This window comes from Betta splendens, chromosome 21 (assembly GCF_900634795.4).
Source record: "Betta splendens chromosome 21, fBetSpl5.4, whole genome shotgun sequence".
NCBI lineage: Eukaryota > Metazoa > Chordata > Actinopteri > Anabantiformes > Osphronemidae > Betta > Betta splendens.
The window spans coordinates 7,699,007-7,718,550 of record NC_040899.1 but is presented as its reverse complement, the minus strand read 5'-3'; the positions used below and the strand labels follow the sequence as shown (position 1 = coordinate 7,718,550).

At 43.3% G+C, this 19,544-nt stretch overlaps 4 protein-coding genes across 11 annotated transcripts; 3 read left to right on the top strand and 1 right to left on the bottom strand.

Annotated features, from left to right (window-relative positions):
- The first annotated feature begins 1,582 nt into the window (after positions 1-1,582).
- Positions 1,583-7,638, top strand: egfl6 (EGF-like-domain, multiple 6). Of its 4 annotated transcripts, none has more exons than XM_041068751.2 (13): positions 1,583-1,867; positions 2,699-2,805; positions 2,943-3,035; positions 3,141-3,260; positions 3,345-3,464; positions 3,922-4,056; positions 4,143-4,265; positions 4,662-4,724; positions 5,087-5,335; positions 6,319-6,393; positions 6,493-6,588; positions 6,685-6,947; positions 7,064-7,638. In XM_041068751.2, exons 1-13 carry the CDS (start codon positions 1,794-1,796, stop codon positions 7,169-7,171), a joined length of 1,626 nt encoding a protein of 541 aa, XP_040924685.1. In that variant the 5' UTR covers positions 1,583-1,793; the 3' UTR covers positions 7,172-7,638. The 4 variants fall into 4 exon arrangements, with proteins under 4 accessions (XP_040924685.1, XP_028993723.1, XP_040924686.1 ...); XM_029137890.3 differs by having other exon boundaries at positions 2,696-2,805; XM_041068752.2 differs by lacking the exon at positions 4,662-4,724.
- Positions 7,639-7,822: 184 nt separating this feature from the next.
- Positions 7,823-10,261, top strand: rab9a (RAB9A, member RAS oncogene family). Its single transcript, XM_029135844.3, has 3 exons — positions 7,823-8,050; positions 8,360-8,479; positions 8,598-10,261. Exon 3 carries the CDS (start codon positions 8,638-8,640, stop codon positions 9,244-9,246), a length of 609 nt encoding a protein of 202 aa, XP_028991677.1. The 5' UTR covers positions 7,823-8,050; positions 8,360-8,479; positions 8,598-8,637; the 3' UTR covers positions 9,247-10,261.
- Positions 10,262-10,362: 101 nt separating this feature from the next.
- Positions 10,363-11,949, bottom strand: trappc2 (trafficking protein particle complex subunit 2). 2 transcript variants are annotated; one of them, XM_055505231.1, is made up of 5 exons: positions 11,792-11,949; positions 11,395-11,524; positions 11,009-11,151; positions 10,757-10,844; positions 10,363-10,672 (listed from the first exon to the last, which is right to left on the bottom strand). In XM_055505231.1, the coding sequence occupies exons 2-5, from the start codon at positions 11,485-11,487 to the stop codon at positions 10,574-10,576; spliced, it is 423 nt and encodes a 140-aa protein (XP_055361206.1). In that variant the 5' UTR covers positions 11,488-11,524; positions 11,792-11,949; the 3' UTR covers positions 10,363-10,573. The 2 variants fall into 2 exon arrangements, with proteins under 2 accessions (XP_055361206.1, XP_055361205.1); XM_055505230.1 differs by lacking the exon at positions 11,792-11,949 and having other exon boundaries at positions 11,395-11,785.
- Positions 11,950-11,997: 48 nt separating this feature from the next.
- ofd1 (OFD1 centriole and centriolar satellite protein) lies at positions 11,998-18,916 on the top strand. 4 transcript variants are annotated; one of them, XM_029135839.3, is made up of 23 exons: positions 11,998-12,152; positions 12,248-12,360; positions 12,459-12,662; positions 12,755-12,823; positions 12,921-12,942; positions 13,026-13,133; positions 13,221-13,357; positions 13,444-13,617; positions 13,778-13,884; positions 13,964-14,083; positions 14,307-14,380; positions 14,458-14,549; positions 14,732-14,921; positions 15,132-15,262; positions 15,445-15,556; positions 15,803-16,507; positions 16,686-16,842; positions 16,942-17,033; positions 17,510-17,638; positions 17,823-17,980; positions 18,058-18,264; positions 18,352-18,422; positions 18,660-18,916. In XM_029135839.3, exons 2-23 carry the CDS (start codon positions 12,265-12,267, stop codon positions 18,703-18,705), a joined length of 3,201 nt encoding a protein of 1,066 aa, XP_028991672.1. In that variant the 5' UTR covers positions 11,998-12,152; positions 12,248-12,264; the 3' UTR covers positions 18,706-18,916. The 4 variants fall into 4 exon arrangements, with proteins under 4 accessions (XP_028991672.1, XP_028991673.1, XP_040924683.1 ...); XM_029135840.3 differs by having other exon boundaries at positions 12,921-12,948; positions 16,704-16,842; XM_041068749.2 differs by having other exon boundaries at positions 12,921-12,948; positions 17,826-17,980.
- Positions 18,917-19,544: the final 628 nt, after the last annotated feature.

The following is a 19,544-nucleotide window of genomic DNA, read 5'->3' as shown; positions in this document are numbered from 1 at the left end:
GCCGCGTTTGTCTGAACTGAGTGATGCGTGCGAGCGAGAAGCTGTCGCAGTAAGAACGGGCCTAAGTGAATTGTGGGAAGTGGAGAGGCTCACTTCCTGATGGTCATAATGCAAAGTGCTGTATCACGTTATCACTTACACACATTATCTAAATAACAAAACACAACAACAACCAAAGCCCTACAAGCCAGTTGGATTCTTTGTTCCACGGTTTATCAGTCTTGAATCGATTCATAATCGGAGAATCAGAGAAAATCGGTTAATAGCGACAGGAAATACTAAAGGAAACCAATTCATTTTTCAGTAAACTCCAGCATCTTTCAGGATGTGACACTAGGTGACTTTTTTTAATACAGCATATCTGCCAGCAGACAGCGACCCCTGGTGGTAGGAAAATGAGGAAGTCATAGAGAAACGAATGTCCTTATTTCTAACCTTCCGCTTATGCTTATGTCTTTATTATTGGAAAGAACAGAATAATGCCTCCCCCTCCTGGAAGAACAGTGGGAGAACAGCTGACATTTAAAAAAATCGCACTAGAATGATCTAAATGAATTTTAACACTCATCTAGACAAAGTCAGCTCTGTGGTATGAAACCAGGCTTCCTGGTCGGACGAGGGCACACGTGGTAGCGCCCGGAGCTTCATCTGGGCTCCAGCACCTGACATTTACCCAGCACTGCTCCTTTAGCAGCACCAAGTAGGCAGCACTAATGTACAGCACGCACAGGCCACAAGCTCGGGACGTCGAGGCGCGGAGTCAGGTTGCAGACTAGAATGCGACCGGTGGAATGCGTCTGTGTGTGTGTTTCTGTAGCACAGGGTCTAAACCTGCAGGTTCGTTTGGTGACAGAGGTTAAAAACTGCACGCCGCAGCTCTGACTCATGCATCTGGGCTATAAAGTTATTCTTTCTGAAGTTTATCCACATGCTGCACTCTCTTATTGCAGGGCCCCAGTCTACAGCTGCACATACCTGTGGCCACCGCTGCACCCATTAGAATCATTAACCTTTAGTCAGAGAGCTGCACCAAACTCAAATAAATGAGCAAAAATGCCGGTTCGATTTGAGGTGATCATAACAGAAGCGGGTTCTTCTGCAGTCATGGGGTTATTTGCAGGCGTGGCACTAAATAGACAGAGTATTAGGAGTTAGACGGGAGCAGCACCAGATGGCGGGGCTGTGAAAGCTCCATAAACATTTTACGGCTAAACTTGGAATTATGGTGTGTGAGAGGGCAAAGCTTTGTGCTGCATGTGAGTGAGACATCAAAGACAGACAGCTGTTAATGACAGGCCTGCACACGTCTAAGTCCCACTCCGAGCCTATTCTCCCACAAGTATACTCCACAGGCACTCTAAGCAGCGATGCGTTCAAGTGCATTTAGTTTCAGAAAACAACCAGAAATACAAGATTAGGTTTTGCTGTAGCTGGTGGTTTTCAACCAGTGGGACTTTTCCTGCTTGTGGTCCTCTGAAACACTTTCATATGGTCCAGTATTGGGTTTCAGGCAAAAGAGGAGCACCCCTTAACGCAGTCCCCACCCCCCGTACAAACACAGTCCTACCTCCAAAAGTCACAACCCATCGCTCACAGTGCAGTATCAATTCACAGTGTCAACCCACCCCTGGAATTTCTGAGAAGGAGAAGAAGAAGCAAATTATGGGACGCCGAGTGTAGAGGGGGACTTTGACTTCGTGTCCTGGAAGTTCATGAAAACCCATCCAAGCATCTGAATGAGTTCAGACCCCAAAGAGGACTAGACATCGCAGCCCAGTGAGCCGGATCCAGACATGCAGCCTTTCAGCCTGGTCTGGGCTCTGCTCGTGCTGATCAGCGTCTCCTGTGGCGGCGCAGACGCTCACAGGTAAGTCTCTAAAGTTGGAGTGCAGCAGGTGTCAGCGACCTGGACGTGTGCTTAGTCTCATCTAAAGTACAGTATTACACAGTATCCTGGAGCAAAAAAAAAGGGAGTCGCTCCTTTCCTGCATGCTTTTATTTAACATGAGTCCCGTTTCCTACTGATTTACGTGCTTCCAGCTTTTCCTGGAGCGCTTGTGATGGTGAGCTCGCACTCCGGCGCTGCCGCTGCTAAATGCGGCGCAGCAACTGTTAATAAGTGAGGAGCACCTGTCCCTCTCGTGGGGGCTATTCTGGTTGATTTCCATCAAGTCTCACATTCCTCCAGTCGCACTGGAGCCGAGGCTGCTTTTAGGATGCTGTCGCTGCGACGCCTCGACATCTAGGATATTGAGTTTAGCGTTGAGGTGAAAGGTGGATGTAATGATGGAGTTGAATGTGTGAGGGAGTCTGATGAAGATCAAGGTATCAAACGGCTTAAAGAGGTTGCACATGAAGCATCAATGTGCAACACAGGAAGTGTCTGATTAATGTGTTTTTCTCCATCTGGAGTCGACATCCTACCAGCTGGCTGCTGCTCTGCAGGGAGCGCTTGTTTATCTCTAAGCAACATGAACTAAGTGTTTATTTAGGTGTTTGTAACACTATAACCAGCAGACTCTAGCCTAAATAACCTGATTGTATATGGCTTATGATCATTCATAAACATCCTAACTGACGTAAGATTTACTCAAAGGTATAATTTGCTGTCTTTTGTTCAAGGCACGCTGGGTTATAAATATTGCCGAGACAGTCAAATTACAGATGCTGCCCCCTGCTCCTCTTTCCTTCTCAGCAGGCATTACCGACAAGTCCTCACTGGAAACCAACCAGGTGTGTGTCGCTATGGCAGCAGACTGGAGTGTTGCTACGGCTGGAGGAAAAACAGCAAAGGACAGTGTGAGGGTAAGAGCGCAATCTGTGCAACAATGCAACAAAATCCTCGTCTGCATAGTCGAAGCGTGCGGTTTGACTGAAGTCCCCCGTTCTCCAAACCACTGAAATGTGCGATGGCATTTTCCTCGCGCTGATTGTTTCACCAGCCCAGTGTGAGCACGGCTGCAAGCACGGAGAGTGTGTCGGCCCCAATAAATGCAAGTGTCTCCCGGGATACACAGGAAAGACGTGTAACCAAGGTGGGTATTAGAGGTTAGTGCAGCGCGTCTGGAAAGCGTGGGTCAAGCTAATCTCCCCTCCATCTGCTGAGTGACGCGCTCCCGTACGTTCCGTGTGCTTTTCAGATCTGAACGAGTGCGGACTGAAGCCTCGCCCCTGCGAGCACCGCTGCATGAACACGTACGGCGCCTACAAGTGCTACTGTCTCAACGGATACATGTTGATGCCCGACGGCTCGTGTGCCAGTGAGTCCCGCGCATGCAGGGATGAGCGCAGACGCTCCGGTCCATTGTTGTCCTCATGTGTTGTGTTTGTGTTCATGAACTCAGACTCCAGGACGTGCTCTCTCGCTCACTGTCAGTACGGCTGTGAGGAGGTGCAGGGGGAGATCCGCTGCCTGTGTCCGTCCCCAGGATTGCAACTGGGCCAGGATGAGAGGACCTGTGTAGGTGAGCAACCAGATCCACAGAGTCCAATTAGTAATATTCTGATTGGAAGAGATTTCTGAAGTCTAAATAAGGGACGCTGTAGGAAGTGGAGGAGCTAGACTTGGCTTGCATAGAGAGTTCCTGCATAGTATTCCGGTCTATAAAGCTTATGTGGATTCTGCGGCTTTGGCATCGTCGGCCTTTAAATCAGATGGATGCAATTAAGCCATATTTCCTCCCACAGAACTGCCGGAGGTTCAACACGGCCAGTTTGACACAATGCACCGATCACACGAGAACGTAATCAGATAGTTTGGGAGCATAAAAATGAGCGCGGCCCAGTAGAAGTGGAGTCTGAGAATGTTCTGAAACAGCACATTCTCAGCCTCCGTTGTTCATAGGATGATTATGAACAAGGTGTGTGGAAAACTGTAACACCCCAAGGCATTTTTCAAGAATTCCCCACGTTACCGTTCAGATATTGACGAGTGCGTCACGGGGAAGAACCTGTGCCCCTACAACAGACAATGTGTCAACACCTTTGGCAGCTACTACTGCAAGTGCCAAGATGGCTACGACCTGAAGTACGTGGACGGCAAATATGACTGTGTAGGTAAGGTACACGGGGTCCTGCAGTCGACATCCAGTGCCGGTGCTCAGCTCTTCTCCTGAAGGTGTAAACAGCACTTTCCGTTGCAGACCTCGATGAGTGTGCGGCCGCCGTCCACAAGTGCAGCCATCACGCCGTCTGCCTAAACACCCAGGGATCCCACAGGTGCAGGTGCAAGGCCGGCTTCAGAGGCAACGGCTTTGAATGCTCTGGTGAGATTTCAGGAGGGTTTTTTATTTTTTACGTCACACTAAGTCTTCTCAAACGGAGATTTCAAAAACGTATGTTCGAAGCCTTTCCCCGACGAGCCTCACAGAGATCAACAGCGCTTTTACAGCCACATATTTCATTTGGACTCTTTAAACATCAGCAAACAGCTCCTCCAAGGCATGTTTTCCTGCTCGCAGACTCTCCATCCCTTCACAGATGCTAGCAAGAGATTGAAAACGCACCTGTTTAGACCTGACGCTGTGCGGCAGCCAAGCGTCCGAGGAAGTCGGGGAAAGACAGGCTGTGGTGTGTTCTTTGAACTGGGCCCAGATAATAACAGGTGAAGGCTGGTGGAGCTCAGGGGTTTGTGTCAATGAAGATGCCTTCGTGTTTTGTAGTCAAGCCGTTTTCTCAGAGGTCGTGGGATGGAGACAAAGGCAGTGTACATCATTTCCTCAATGGTGAGACTGTGTGAAATCCCACCCTTTGCTTCTGCTGCTCTGCATCCTGATCCCAACCCCTCCTCTGATGGCTGGAATGATTAAAGCGCACCCAAACTCAACTTGACCCAGAGGTCGTAGCATGATCAGAACTTACGCAATAAGAAGCTTGTGCAGTGTGGACTGAGTTTGGCTGTTATGCTTCATCTGCATGGAGTAGGAGGTTCCTTCTGTGGCATGCACTGTGAAGTAAGTGCAGGGAAGATACTGAGAACAGCAGCTGGCAAACACATGACAACAAACAGCGGGCTCCCGTAAAATACTGCATTTCCCTCTCGTGATTGTGGATCCACATGTCTCATCCTTCCTTCTCCTTCCTGCAGCCATCCCAGACTCCCAGCTGGGGCCCAGGATTCTGGGAGGAAAGCCGGACAACGAAGACATTAAAAACATAATCCCAGAACCAAACACAACACCGGCTCCCGGGATCCGCCAGCAGCCTTTCGACTATGATGGAGAGGTCTACGTCGGCACCAGGACCGAAGAGGGACCACGGGCTGAATTTCCAGAGGAAGAGGAGGAGGAGGAGGAAGACGAAGACAACCAGCTCAATCCAAGGGGAGATGTGTTCAGTGAGTTGCCTTTGTTTGGCTGCTTTACACTAATTCTGCTCCTAGGAGGTTCTGGGTGGTCCAGAACGCATGAATCACACACAGACTAAACAAACTCATGTGTCTGTTCAGCATCTGAACGTAATTATGGATTTGTTGGTGGGCAGCTGAAACAAGTAACAGTTCTTAGCCCTTTACCGGCGAACAAAGGAGCCTGCTGTTTTATATGACCTTTGACCTCAGGACCAGTTCACACTAAATCTGATTAGTCTGGTATGTCCTTGTCACATTACGATATCTATAAGGAGCTACAAGTACTGTTCAGTGAAAAATAAATAAATGAAAGAAAAGAGGAGCAGTGCACGAATGGCATGTATCTCAGAGAGACATCGTTCAGATAAGGTTACCTTTCGCCACTCATCTCATCTTTATGGAAACACCTGAGTCTGTGTAAAAGCTCAGTAGCCAGAGAAGACAGGCTGCGAGACATCCATCACCTCCAGGGAGAAATGTAGACTCTTCCCATCTCCTGGGAAGGTGAGCAAGGAACGGAGGGAGGTTACGAAGCCTCCAGGCCTTTTATTATGCTTCCCCTAAAACAGCTGTTGTGCAAACAGGCTTCAATCCCACTAGGAACGTCTGTCATCAGCACCAGACCTCTGTGGCTGATCGGGTTTAAGATCCCCAGCTGTCACTCGTCTGACATGGCTGCCTGCCAGGGGGTGGTTTCTTCGCAATGCTTGGGGTTCTGTATCCTTAAGTTGTGGTTCCATCTCAGGACATGAGTGGCAGCAGGGCAGGCCTCCACCTGTTGAGTGAAAACCCCCTGGTTCTGGCTTATGTTTCCTTGTGGAAAATCGCTTTGCTGCATCTTAGAGTTTTTAGAGAATGTCGTTGAAACGTCCTGTGTTCTCTAATTCTGACAGACGTTGTCTTGTATCCTCATCCACTCGATGTGCAGTTGTAGCAACTCACCATGATCTTTGTTCACGCTTCAAACACAGTATCAGAGGACTTTGAATCAGCACTGAGCCCAGGCACAGAAATCAAAGAGGTCCACTTTGGATCGGTTCAGGAAGGTAAAGGAATATTAGTCTGTGCATCACTGTAGTAAATTAAAGGCTTGCATCCATGTGGTTCATTTTTCTTATGTGCTTTTCTGCGTTTCTGCCTTATAGACTTCATTGTTGATTGCAATTTTGACCAGGGAGCATGTGAGTGGGTCCAGGACAGGGCTGATGACATGGATTGGAGTGTAGCCTACCATGATAACGGTACACAGCAACACACATACTGTATATATTATCATTGCTCCCAGGTTTGTATGTCAGATATATTGTATATATGCCCTACTGTACCAACGCCTCCAGGTGCTGAGTACTACATGGCTGTGAGCGGGCTCCTCGGCCAGCAGGAGGATGTGGCCAAACTCAAGCTGCTGCTCAACGACCGCGCCCAGCAGGGCAGCTTCTGCCTCACCTTCGACTACCGCGTGGTGGGTCACAACGTGGGTGCGCTCAGGGTGCTGCTGGATAACAGCGTTTACCCAGTGTGGGAGCAGAGCCACAGCAGAGCCCAGAGCTGGCAGACTGAGTTCCTCACCGTGGCCTGGAAAGAGAAAGCCCCGCAATCAGTGAGCTCTTTTCTAATTTTTACTGAGAGATGCTTATATAATCCAGTAAGTTCTGGTGACACTACATACAGTCTGTTTATATTATTAAATCACTCACCAGTAAGAATCTTTTTCAGATTGTTTTTGAGGCTCTGCGTGGGACCGGTGTTGGAGGAGAGATCGGGTTGGACAACGTTGCACTGACCTCGGGGCCGTGTAAAGAGGATGTCAGTCCAGTCTTCTAAGAATCTCCACCGCAGATAAATAATTAAAATCCTCTAAACGACGCATGTCTAGGATGACTGCACGTGTGTCGGTGTTTCGTCGTGACTGCGCGACGTAAAGATTCAAGCACATGGTTTGGAGGTCACAGTGCGTGAAACCAGCGCGTGCATGTGCAGTTTGTCACCATGCTGCTACGTCCTGCAACAAACAGCTCCAATCTCAGGAAAAGCAGGAATCGCTAACTTTTACTGTTAGTTATGTGTAACGGTATGGTACTTACTATTTTATGGCATATATGTGAATTACTGAAGTTGACGTTAAATAGGTAATGTGAATTCCAAAGGGAATTTAATCTGAAATTCAGTCTTATATGAATAACTTTTTGAAGGCTATGTAGTTGAAACGATAAATGTCAGTGCATAACTGCTGTAAATTCTGCTTCAATATCATATGTACTATTACATTAAATTTGTTTTTTTAATTTTTATTACACTGCTTTCTTTCTTCATATATTATATAATTATGTGTGGACAGCACATGCATAAGTAATATTTGTTTGTATAACATATACTTCCTGTTGGTGCTGGTCCAGTAGGGGCCGGTAATGCACAAACTATCGTTTGCAAACCGCTAATAAAACTCAAGAAGAAGAAGACATTTTCTCAACGCATGTTGCTCGGGTTTGTCTGACAACAAGATCACGTGACCCGAGGCTGACGTTAGCTTGTTACCAGCTAGCTGCTGTAGCGCCGAGCCTCTGGAGTTTACCAGGAAACGGTACGACTGACGGTGTCTTTAGCCACGCCAAGGCGAGAAAGCTGCCAGACGGGTGCATTAATATTAGCCTCATAATTCACGTTTCGCTCCTTTTTGGTCCCGCAGCCGCCCGGTCCACACAGGTACGTTAGAGGCTAACGCACCTGCAAGTAAACCGGACGCTGTCTTAGTTAGTAAACTATTACACGTCCCTTTCCTTTTGTTCCCTTTTTGTGTTATCCTAGCTTAGCTATCACCTCGCTAGCTCGTGGATATAATTGAGATTATTTCTGCCGCTCGCTTGCTGTCATGCAGCTTTGTTGTATGACAGTAAACGTTTAGACGTTGAGTGTTCGCGGCGGTGGTGGCAGGTTACGCTCTGTTGCCTTAGAACAGCGCTTGTCCTGGCTGGCTGCTCATCGGGAAACTGATTGCTTATCACTGTGTTACAGCGGGTTGAACGTTGTCCAAACGGCTGCGCGCATCAATATTAAACAGCTGAGCATGTGACTACGGACCAAGGTTTACAACACATGCTCTGGACCAGTATAGAAGGCCAATATCAATTAGGGGTGAGGAAAAGTCAACGTTTACTACATAATTACAATACATGAAATGATTGTCAACTTTCTGTTCTTTTTTGGGGCGTACACCATCAAACATGTTTAACACTGTGCATCTCTCCATCAGGCAGATTATTTTAAAGTGGTCAATCAGGAGGAATAGCAACATGACAACAAAAACATCCCTGCTGAAAGTCATCTTGTTGGGCGATGGAGGTGTAGGAAAAAGCTCCATCATGAATCGTTATGTGACCAATAAGTTTGACGCACATCTTTTCCACACCATTGGTGTTGAGTTCCTTAACAAGGACCTGGAGGTAGATCACCACCAGGTTACGCTACAGATTTGGGACACTGCTGGCCAGGAGCGCTTCCGCAGCCTGAGGACTCCTTTCTACCGTGGCTCTGACTGCTGTCTGCTCACCTTCAGTGTAGATGACAACCAGAGTTTTCTGAACCTAGGCAATTGGAAGAAGGAGTTCATCTACTACGCAGATGTCAAGGAACCAGAGAAGTTCCCATTTGTAGTCTTGGGCAACAAGGTAGATGTGACAGAGAGGCAGGTGTCCACTGAGGAGGCTCAGCGGTGGTGCCAAGAGAATGGTGACTACCCCTATTATGAGACCAGTGCCAAAGATGCCACCAATGTAGCTGTGGCCTTTGAGGAAGCAGTGCGTAGAGTGCTGGCTATGGATGAAAGAACAGACCACCTCATCCCCACAGACACAGTGAAGCTCCACAGAAAGCCTCGCTCTGCTGTTGCTTGCTGTTCATAACATTCAGGGTTTATCTATAACATTAAGTTGCTGTTATGCCTGTTATATGACAGGGCTGTAGATGTACAATGCTGCAGTAACATCTTATTTAAACAAATTGTGCTACTGGCTTTGTGATTAGCTATTGAAAGTTTGATAATTCTAACAGTTGGACTAATGTTTGAAGGCAGCGATGAAACACTAAATCATCCCAGTGTTATTACCAGTAAACACAGAAACACTGAATTGAGTTAGCTCTTCAACAGTCAGGGTATGAAAAGATAGTAATTACAGAAATACATTGTGTTGCATTAAAACTACCTGTGGGAAGTAACGTATGTCATGACAGAAGTGAGATAATCTGTTCAAACTGTTTTACTTCCCTCTAAAATTTAGTATTTTCAAGGTAAATTATCATTTAATATGTTTAGGTATGTGGTAATTGGGAGTGTTTCTGAACATCACTGCAGAATGTCAAAGTGGTGACATATATTTATATTTAGAAAATCATCAATAAAATAATTTATACAACAAATTAACCTTATTTCTTTTAAAGTAGCAAAGGCACTCCTATAGTGTGATTAATAAATTCAAGCTTGTTACTGATTAAGGATTGCACCTTTAGAACTTCTTCATTCTCATTCTGCATAGTGAATACATAACGATTATGTGTTGGAAGTGCTAAGAGACAAGATCCCTAACTGAAGATGAATATTAAAGCAGGTTAACATGCATGACATGTAGTGTATTTATGTTTTTGGAAACTTTACTATTGTATTTTGTAAAATATTTTTAATTTAAAAAAAAAAACTTGAATCAAACTATAATATGTGGGAAAAGTGTTTTGCAGTATGTATCACTACTGCATGAACACTTTTCCTCATGTTTTAAACAATATTTGTGTTTTTATTACTAAATTGTTCAGTCTTTTCTCATAGCTATATATTAAACCGCCAGTTTACCTTAACTGATCCTCATTTACATTCAAAACTGTACTACTGAAATGACAAACTAAATAAACTCTTTTGAAACGTGACTCTTGAAGTATATTTTGTCCTATTAACACTGCACCCTAGATCATTTTATGTACCCAAGGTGTGACCTAAACATCTAAACCAATCAAATAAAACATAGGTGTCTGTTAGACTGTTTTATTCATTCATTCAGGTTTTATTACAGTAGCTATACACCAAGTGGAACATATGAATGTGACAAGCTAGATCAGACATAAAAATTCCTCATACAAAAATCCCCATTTTTGATGGCTGCATTCATTAAACAGAATACTATACACATACATGTATAGACAAAGACATAGACAAGATAGGTGTGTATGTATGCGAAGATATCAGCTCAAGAGATGTTTCTTTCCCAGAAACTGGACTTTCCTTTCAAAAGCTGTCGAGCGGATTGGTGCATTGATTTCATAGAATGGATTCATTGCGAACTGGAAGACAAAAATATGATTTAATTCAAATGCTATCAGTAACTGAAATGCTGTATCATACTGCATAAATAAAAGTCAAATCACCTTAATGTATAAATCATATACATCATTAAAAAAGTTTTTGATTCCATCTTCTTGTCGGACGTCATGCAGCATGATGAATCTTATATGTACTGAAAGTAGTTAAAGAACATAATACCAATCCACTGAATGCCTACATAGAACACAACATTCAACATACTACAAATTAACATGGCAGATATAAGTATTACTATAACAAATAATAGAAAATCGAGAAAAAATAAATGAGCCAATGGAAGCTGAAAAAGGATATGTCCTGCAGTGACAAACGCAGAAACAAACCATTCATTGAACTTGTCCACAGTTTTCAAGTACATGTTGTTAGACAGCCACATGTTTTCATCCACTAAATCCAGAGCTGCATGTGCAATAAATTGGTTCAGGTGTCGATGGTCATCCTGTAATCCATAAAACAAATCTTCTCAAGAAAGACGACTTATTAACAGGCAGTATTAATTTCTTAAATAACTAAAAAGACCCTGTACTAGTTGACAGCAGACATAGATTATGGTGGTCACGTTATATTGCTTTAATATGGTGGTAACCACGTTTGCAGTACACCCACACAAAGAAAGTAATAATTGGTTTTATTTATTTTATATTCATTTTATATTTATTATTTATTTATGAGGCCTTGTTACCTTTGATTCGGATTTCCCAGCTGGCAAGAACTCCATCTCAAACACAGGGTTGTCATGATGACCAACCATGACAAAATAAAAGCTTCCAGACATCGTTTCTCCTTCTTCTCAGCAAAGCAAAACTGCGCTACTATAAATGACCAACAAACGACACGGGTTAAACTGCATTAACTTAACTGTCACGATAACTAGATAAGCTAACGTGACTGTTATCGTATTGCTAGCTTAGATTGTTACCCTACTACGTTGTGTCGCATGAATATTTAAGCAATTCCTGTGACACGAACGTAAAATCTACACATAATAGCTATCAGCACAGAGCTAGAAATAATATAACAAAAAAACGGTTGCACGTGGTTCAATTCTAATTAGTTTGATACCACAGACTTTTGTTTACCTTTAATTTTTTGCTTCCTGGAGAGCAGCAGGATCAGTCGCAAAGTGATGACGACACGATCAGCGATCTGCATTTATCATTTCTTTCTTTTAGAATCCTTTACAATCAGCCACTTGTAGTTTCAATATATATATGTATATATATTTATGTCTTTACTTAATCAGTGATTTATTTGATAATAATAAGCTAATTGTTCGTTTGTGGTGTTACGTCATAAGCACGGGACAAAATATACGTTGACCGATTTAAACGTTAAAGGCACGCCTCCCTAGACTCCGAGATGTTTTCTGGTCTTTACAATTTTAATTTGTAAAATCACACTTTTTTTCAAGACGTATTTGGTCTAACAGTCTAACAACGGGTAAGAATGTGTTAAAGGAGGTACAATGGAATGTATTTGCAGCTATCTCAATGTCAGTTTTACCGTCGTGTTGTCTTTTGTTTCTGTTGTGTTAGAACCTGCAGATACGGTTATGTCTTCGTCAAGAGAAGAAACGTTGTCCCCGGACGAGCTGAGGAGAAGACTTTATCAAACCTTTAAAAATAAAGGAGTGCTAGACACGCTCAAAGTAAGGTTTACTATCGCTAACGTCGTTGCTGCTCTTTGCAGTTGTATGTGAATTTATTTTTAACGTGGGGCTTCATTTTTGTTTCTCATCTAATTCAGACTCAACTGCGAAATCAGCTCATCCATGAGCTAAAACAACCACATTTGTCAGGAGGAGAACCAGTTCCCAGGCTAGTACCCGTAAAGTCTGAAGCTCTTTTGGTGTCAGCCTGCAACAGCATAGTGGCTGATCACCTGCGTACCTCGGGTTATGAGTACAGCCTTTCTGTGTTCTACCCCGAAAGTGGACTGCAGAAAGAACAGGTAAGAAGGACTTAAAAACAAATTATTTTTATTCTAGCATAAAAACATTTACATTTTTTTATTGCTTAGTAAAAGGTTATCTGTATTCCAAGGTTTTCACAAAGGAGGATCTTCTTCAGCTACTTAAATTAAGTCCCGAATCAGCGCTTTACAGATCCCTGGTAAATAATAGCACCATAATAATCATTGGAACAAAATTTATTATTGAACTTTTTTTAGTAACATTATCTTCATTTTACTTTTATATATTTCTTTCAGTCTTCAAATAAAGATAACAAAGGTAAAGGTATGTGTTCTGTTCCTTTTCAAAGTCTTGTTCTATTCTAAAGTTCTATTCTTGAAAGTACTTTGCATCTCTAACAGGGTTCCTGATCAGCCTTCTGACACAGCTAACACACCACTATACTCACAACATGTATCACGATGCTGACACACAGACAACCACCACAGCAAGTTGTGGAGAATCAATTGGTACAATGAACTAGTGTCTTAATATCATATTATACTTGTATTTCTTAAGCATTGTATTTAATAAGGTTTTCTTTTATCCATGCATAGTTGAGAAAATGAAAACGATTGATAAGGAATATGAGAATTTCAGTCACAGTGGGGACAAATGGTTTTCTATGGAATCAAAACTGGCTGCTTACAAAAAACACGTTGAAACACAGATGGAAGCAGAAATGAACACAAAGGTACATGCATCTTTTCTACATGATGATAAATAAGTGTTTTTTTTAAGTATTAAGTGTTACCTGAATGTTTTCTTATTTTTCTTAAGATGGAGCATTTTAAAGATTTTGATATTGCCAAGGTGAGGATGGAAGAAAAAAAGAAATTTCATAATGAATTTGAAAAGCTGAAGAAAGACCTAGAGAGGAGTTATGAAATGAAGGCAAAGGCATTGATGGACCGAGAAAAAAATGCCATTGACAGGTTACAAAAGCAACAAGAGGTAAATTACTGGTGATTGGATGTGATGTCCCTAATCACAAGTTTGTGTTTTATTACTAAAGTCTCGTAACACCACAATGTTCACTGGTATAATTTAAAATTCTTTCAATCAAAATTTGTCTAACTGTCATTCATTGTGGGTCTGTGTGTCTCGGCTTTAGATTGAGGAGAAAAATGTTTATATGCAGAGACAGTCACTACTGAAAGAAATTGAAACACTGCGAAACAGAGAAAATGAGCTAAGGATGAGAATGGAGGCTTTTGAGAAGTAAGTGTTTTTTTGCTATGTTGTTATGCTCTCACACTGAGACCACGGGTTCACCGTGAACAATGCTGTTTCATTATAGGACTTGTCAAATTCATGAGGAGAAGGTCAAGACTAGTGAAGAACTCTTGAGAAGAAGAGAACTGGCAGTGACGACTATGGAAGACACGTATGATCAAAAGTTGAAAAATGAACTTTCCAGGTATTTTCATTTGTTAAACATGAAATGTCTAATAATTACACACATACTGGCCAACTGTCAAGGCCTTTTATATGTTTATATGGCCACATTAGATCGTTTTATCCACCAAAAGGCCCATGGTTGTGATAGAAGGTGGTTTGATTTGAACTTCTACAGTTGTATACCAGGATAACGAGTCTTCTTGGTTAGATTGTAATGGTGTTTGGTTTTATGACTTTATAAGGTATCAGCTGGAGCTGAAGGAGGACTTCATCAGGCGAACCGAGAAACTAACTGAGAGTGAGAACAAAAACAAAGGTCAGCATGTAGACCCTGCATCGTTAAAGCCCAGCTAGCTATGGTTTGCATCCTATTTACATTGTTTTATTTCTTAGTGGAAACTGCTCGTATCCTAAAAGAGTCTACTGCACTTGATGCCAAACTGCAGGAGCACATTAAAGCGTGTTCAGAGGTGAAGCGGTTGCAGGTAAGAACAATTCATGCTGCAGTGCAAACAACACCAACGTTCTCGGGCATCAGGCTCAATCCTATGATATACTTTAGCAGTTGTCTAGAGGCAAAGTGTGATGTGGTTGTGTACTAGAATTGTGGTCCATAGAGCAATCGAGTTCCTGGTTTATTTTGCCTGCTTTTTCTGTTGTTTGCCAGGTTGAGCTGGATACGGCACATCAGCAGATTTCTCTACTGAGTCAACAGAAAGAGCTGCTAAGAGAGAGAACAGACAACATGAGTGACTATCCAAGTTTAAAAAGGGAGAAGACGGAACTGCAGGGGCAGCTGCGACTGATGAAGAAACAGTTGGAAGAGGCTCAAGAGGAGAATCGATTTCTCCATGCGGGTGAGTAGAAGCTGCTGTTCCTATTTCCCTATTCAGTATCTGCAAAAACCCAACAGAAGCATGGAGAACATGCAAACATCACACAGAGAGGTTTCCAGGCCACCACAGTCAAAAAGCTTTAAATCAGGAAGGATTATTCTTTAGATCAGATGATGCATTAGAAAATGAAATGTTCTTCAGTTTACATTTTGATCACCTGTTTTTTTTCAGATTTGGGAAAACCTTCCAAAGAGCATCTGGCCTTGCAGATGGAGCTTCGCAGGCTTCAGAGCGCTCGCCAACTCGACGAGGAAGAGTTTGAAAACCAGAAACAGGTGCTGCAGGCACAGCTCCAGTGTGAGGTCAGTGGCATCACAGCACCTCACAGAGCTTGGGGGAAACATGTCTGCATTTTTCATGTTGTTTAGTTTCACCTTGAAGAATTTCTAATTAGTAACAATGAGTCAGGGTTTATCCTTAAGCCTGGATTTTTAGCAATGGATCCTTGTTAGTATAAAACTCTGTTCTGCTTTGTTCTCTGCAGGTGGAGCGATGCACTCAGCTCAAGGCTCAGCTAAAAGAATGTGAAGAGAAGTCACAGTGGATGACGAACCATGTGGAGGACATCAAAATGCAGCTTTTCCAAACTCAACAAGGTGACAGGCAATGCATACTGACCCCATTGGTTTCCATTGCTGGTGTGGAAAAAACATTTGATCTTAAGATTTATTCAAAGAGAATTGTTTGACCAATTTGTGTAAATACTAGCAGCCATATTACAGTTGTAGTAACTTCATTTTTAATGCATGTGGATAATTCTTTACTCTCAGATCTGTGCTTCTTATGTCTGGTATAGTGCTCAATTCACCTTGTTTTTTCTTTCCCTTTCCCTCTCATGACAGCTCTTGAAAATGAAGTGTTGCGTAACCCCAAACCTTCTCTTGTTGACCGCTCCATGTTGGACCTCAGTCCAGACAAGCTTGTACCCCCTGACATCTATGTGGACAGGGCTCTGCTGAGACCCAGGGTGGGTTATGATGATGATGACAGACTTTCTGGAGCAGGTCTCTTGCGGGGACACAAGCCACAGTGGAGTGACTCTGTAGGCTCTGATGTGGAGCTGGTGGCTGAAGCTAAGGCACGGATCCAGGAGCTGCAGAAGGAGGCGGAGACCTTGGAAGAAGCTTACAGGAACTACCAGCAGAGGGCAGTGCGCTCCACTGTCTCTCACATTTTTCCTGCAGGACCCCTTTCCCCACAGCAAGCAGAGTCCCCAAGAAAAGCAGTTACTCACTCTTCATATTCCCATTCAACCCATAAATCAAAGTTCTCACACAAACCACGTCCCCAAACTACCAGAATCCCCATCTCAGAATACAGTGGACCCAACAATATCATTCCCCACACACAGCCAAAAGTTACCTTCTCTGAGGACCGTACACAACCCAAGTCCACAATTTTCACTGACTACAGCATCCATTCATTGGCTGAGCCTCTGTTTTTAGAAGAGGACATCCCTCAGGATGAAAGCGTTGCTGTATCCAGACGTCTGTCCTCCACACCTCAGTCCTTCTCAAGGAGAACGACTCAAACAGAGATCAGAAAAGGTACTTATTAAAGGTTATCCTGCAAACGCATAGATTTAATGCTCTGACCCACTTTAAACAGTTAAGTCGTCTTATATTTCCAGTGCTCGAATATTGTACATTACTGTAAAAAACACTCTTCAAACTTTGAAGCACACTTGAAAAGATAAATATCTAATAATATATTTGTGCCTGATAGAAGCAGTTGTGTCTCCAGCATCATTCCCAGAGCTGTGGCCTGACAAACAGCACCAACATGGCCCCCATGATGAGGCGGCGGCCGAGGGTGACTTTCCTACAGACCTCAGTCCACCTCACAGTCCTCAGCTGAAGAGCACAGCTCGAGACCAGTGCAGGTACCATCTGGCACGTCTCATCAAGGGCAGCGTGACACTGTCATGCACCACATCCAGACGGTGAATACTAATGGCCTCATCTTTATGTTGGTTCTTCAGTCCCCCAAATATACAGCATGTCTTCTCCAGTTCAGAGTCTTCACCACAGCCTGAGAAGATAAACCTTGAAGATCTCACAGAGATTGTGCCAGGTAATTTTTGAATTAGTATCGTTTTAATCACTTATCACATAAGTAATTAGTGTTGTCATCATTCTAACAGTGATCGTAACTATGATCAAAGGGGAACTTTTACTGTTTGTTTGACTGCTGTGCATAATGTGCAGCAAAGTGGTGCAGTCTCAATTGCTCGTGCCTCCTCCTGCTGGCAAATCATTTCATTATGAATATTTACCTTTGTCCCAACAGTTCTGAATGTATTTAGGCAAGTAATAAATGAATACACTTTCAGTGGTCATTATCCTTGGCTGAATCGATCTCAGTAAATCGGAGCATATCCCGTATTTGAATTTCAGGATGGTGGTTTTAATGAGTGTTCGTGAAGTCCCTTCAGAGGCCCCACAGTGGTGAAGATGAAGGGCAACTGATTATGTATTCTGTGCTGGTCCTCTGGCCCTGTTGCATTATGGTGGAGCATAAAAGATCTCTTTGTGCATGTCTCCCTCCAGAGCCCAGCCACATTCCAGAGCTTCTCCTGGACACTGCTGTCCCTCTCTCTGTGGAGGCCCCTGATGGCCCTGCTGCCCCCCGCCCACAAGACCTCCCCGAAGACCCGAAAGAGTTGCGGGGCCGGGCTGGTGAGTCTCTCTCCTGTGCCAACAGTCTTGGTTGACCTTCTACTGTAAGATAAAGGTCTACATCCCCTGATAACCGCCTATCTCGTGCCACACTGTAGCCAGCCTAGCGTACAAATCCAAAGCCATAGAGGGATTTTAGAGTTAAATGCCACCAGACTCATTTCAGTCGATTTTTGTTTTGAAGAAGTATCACAAACCTCAGTGGAAACTCCTGGGACAGAAGAGGATGAAGAGCAGAGGTGGGAACTAGAGCGAAAAGAAAGACAAGAACGAAGGCAGCGAGAGCAAGAGGAAGCAAGAGAGAGGGAGCTGCAAGAACTCCAAAGACTGGAACAAGAGATGGTATGAAGTCCTTTTAATAGTCAGATATTTAGTGTTTGTAAAGAAATGGCAGTTTGATTAAATGACTTTCTGTACAGCTTTTGCAAGAGGGGGGGCAACCAGGGCAGGAGGAAGGAGAATGTGGAGTTCTGAAAAAACTAGAGGAGCCAAAGGAGGAAAGGGAGGAGGCTCCTCAGGAGTCTCCCAAGGAGGCTGGAGATGAAGAACACAAGTCTAAAGATGAAAATCCACTGGAGAAATACATGAAAATGGTTCTGGAAGCAAGAGAGAAGCAACAAGTGCAGGTGGGCTTCATCCATATTAGTCTGAAACTGTCACTGTGATAGTAGACTTGCAATTGCAAATACGTTAAACCTAATTTTATTTCTTAGAGTCTAGAGAGAGAAGAGGCAGGACACACAAGCCCAGAAGCCAAGAGTTTGTCTGAGGAGAAAGAAAACAGGTAATGTAAACTAGTTAGAGCACAGTAGAGACGAGGAGGTCTCTAACTTCAGCTCTAGTCTCTTACTGTGGTCAGGTACAAAAGAGTCAGACATACATAATCCCCCTCCACAAATATTTAATTTCTTTATCTGCTCTGATCTCATCTTTCCTGGGGTTATCTTGTGTCAGAGCTGAGTTAATTAAGAAACACTCTTTTTGGCCTGAGGCTCTGACTAACGTGATTTTGTTTTCCCAGCTTTGCAGCGTCTTCACACAAGGATGAAGATGATGATTTCTGGTGACCTGCACGTTCCAGAGTCTTTCATGAGTGGATGAATTTTAAAAGTCACTTTAGTGCCAGTACAAAGCTTTTCATTATGTATGTTTTATATACACTGCATATGAATCAATAAAGACTAATGTGTTTTAATGACTTCACATACAATACAAGAATAGATCACAATAAAGATGTTTTATTGTTTTTATTTTATAATAAAAAAACAGTCAACAGGCCAGTTGGGTCATGTCATAAGGAGTTCCCAGGACGCTGGAGTGTTGTCCTTCTGGTAGTGTTTTCATAAGGATTCCCAGGACGCTGGAGTGTTGTCCTTCTGGTGATTGATACGTGGCCTTCTTTCCTCAGTTTTTGGTTCATTTCACAGGAAACACCACATTCAAGGATGCGGCTGCTACACGTCATCCTGCACCTCATCTTGGCCACTGGACACCTGTGACTATTAGTCCTGTATAAAGCACTGCAGGTTCGGTGCTACAAGGTTCACAGATACTGTGTAAAACACTGGGCACAGAGTCACAGTGACATCCTTACTTTGGCTAAACTTACCATTTAGATTGCCGCACAATTCTACAAACCACTGGTGGTTTGACTAGTTGCTATTTTAAGGTTCAATTACAAGCACCAGCAGTTTACAAAGAAACCCAGTGACAGTTAGAAATACACAATGTACTATCAGGCAACATGATCATATAAAGATCATACTTTTGATTAAAGAACCTAAATATCTATACCTATAATCTATAAAAAATGAATTAATTTGTATTCAGTTAGAAAAGGAATCGGGCAAACACTGCCTACTATTGATGTCAATATTTAAGACTGGACTTTGTGTGTTACTCTAGA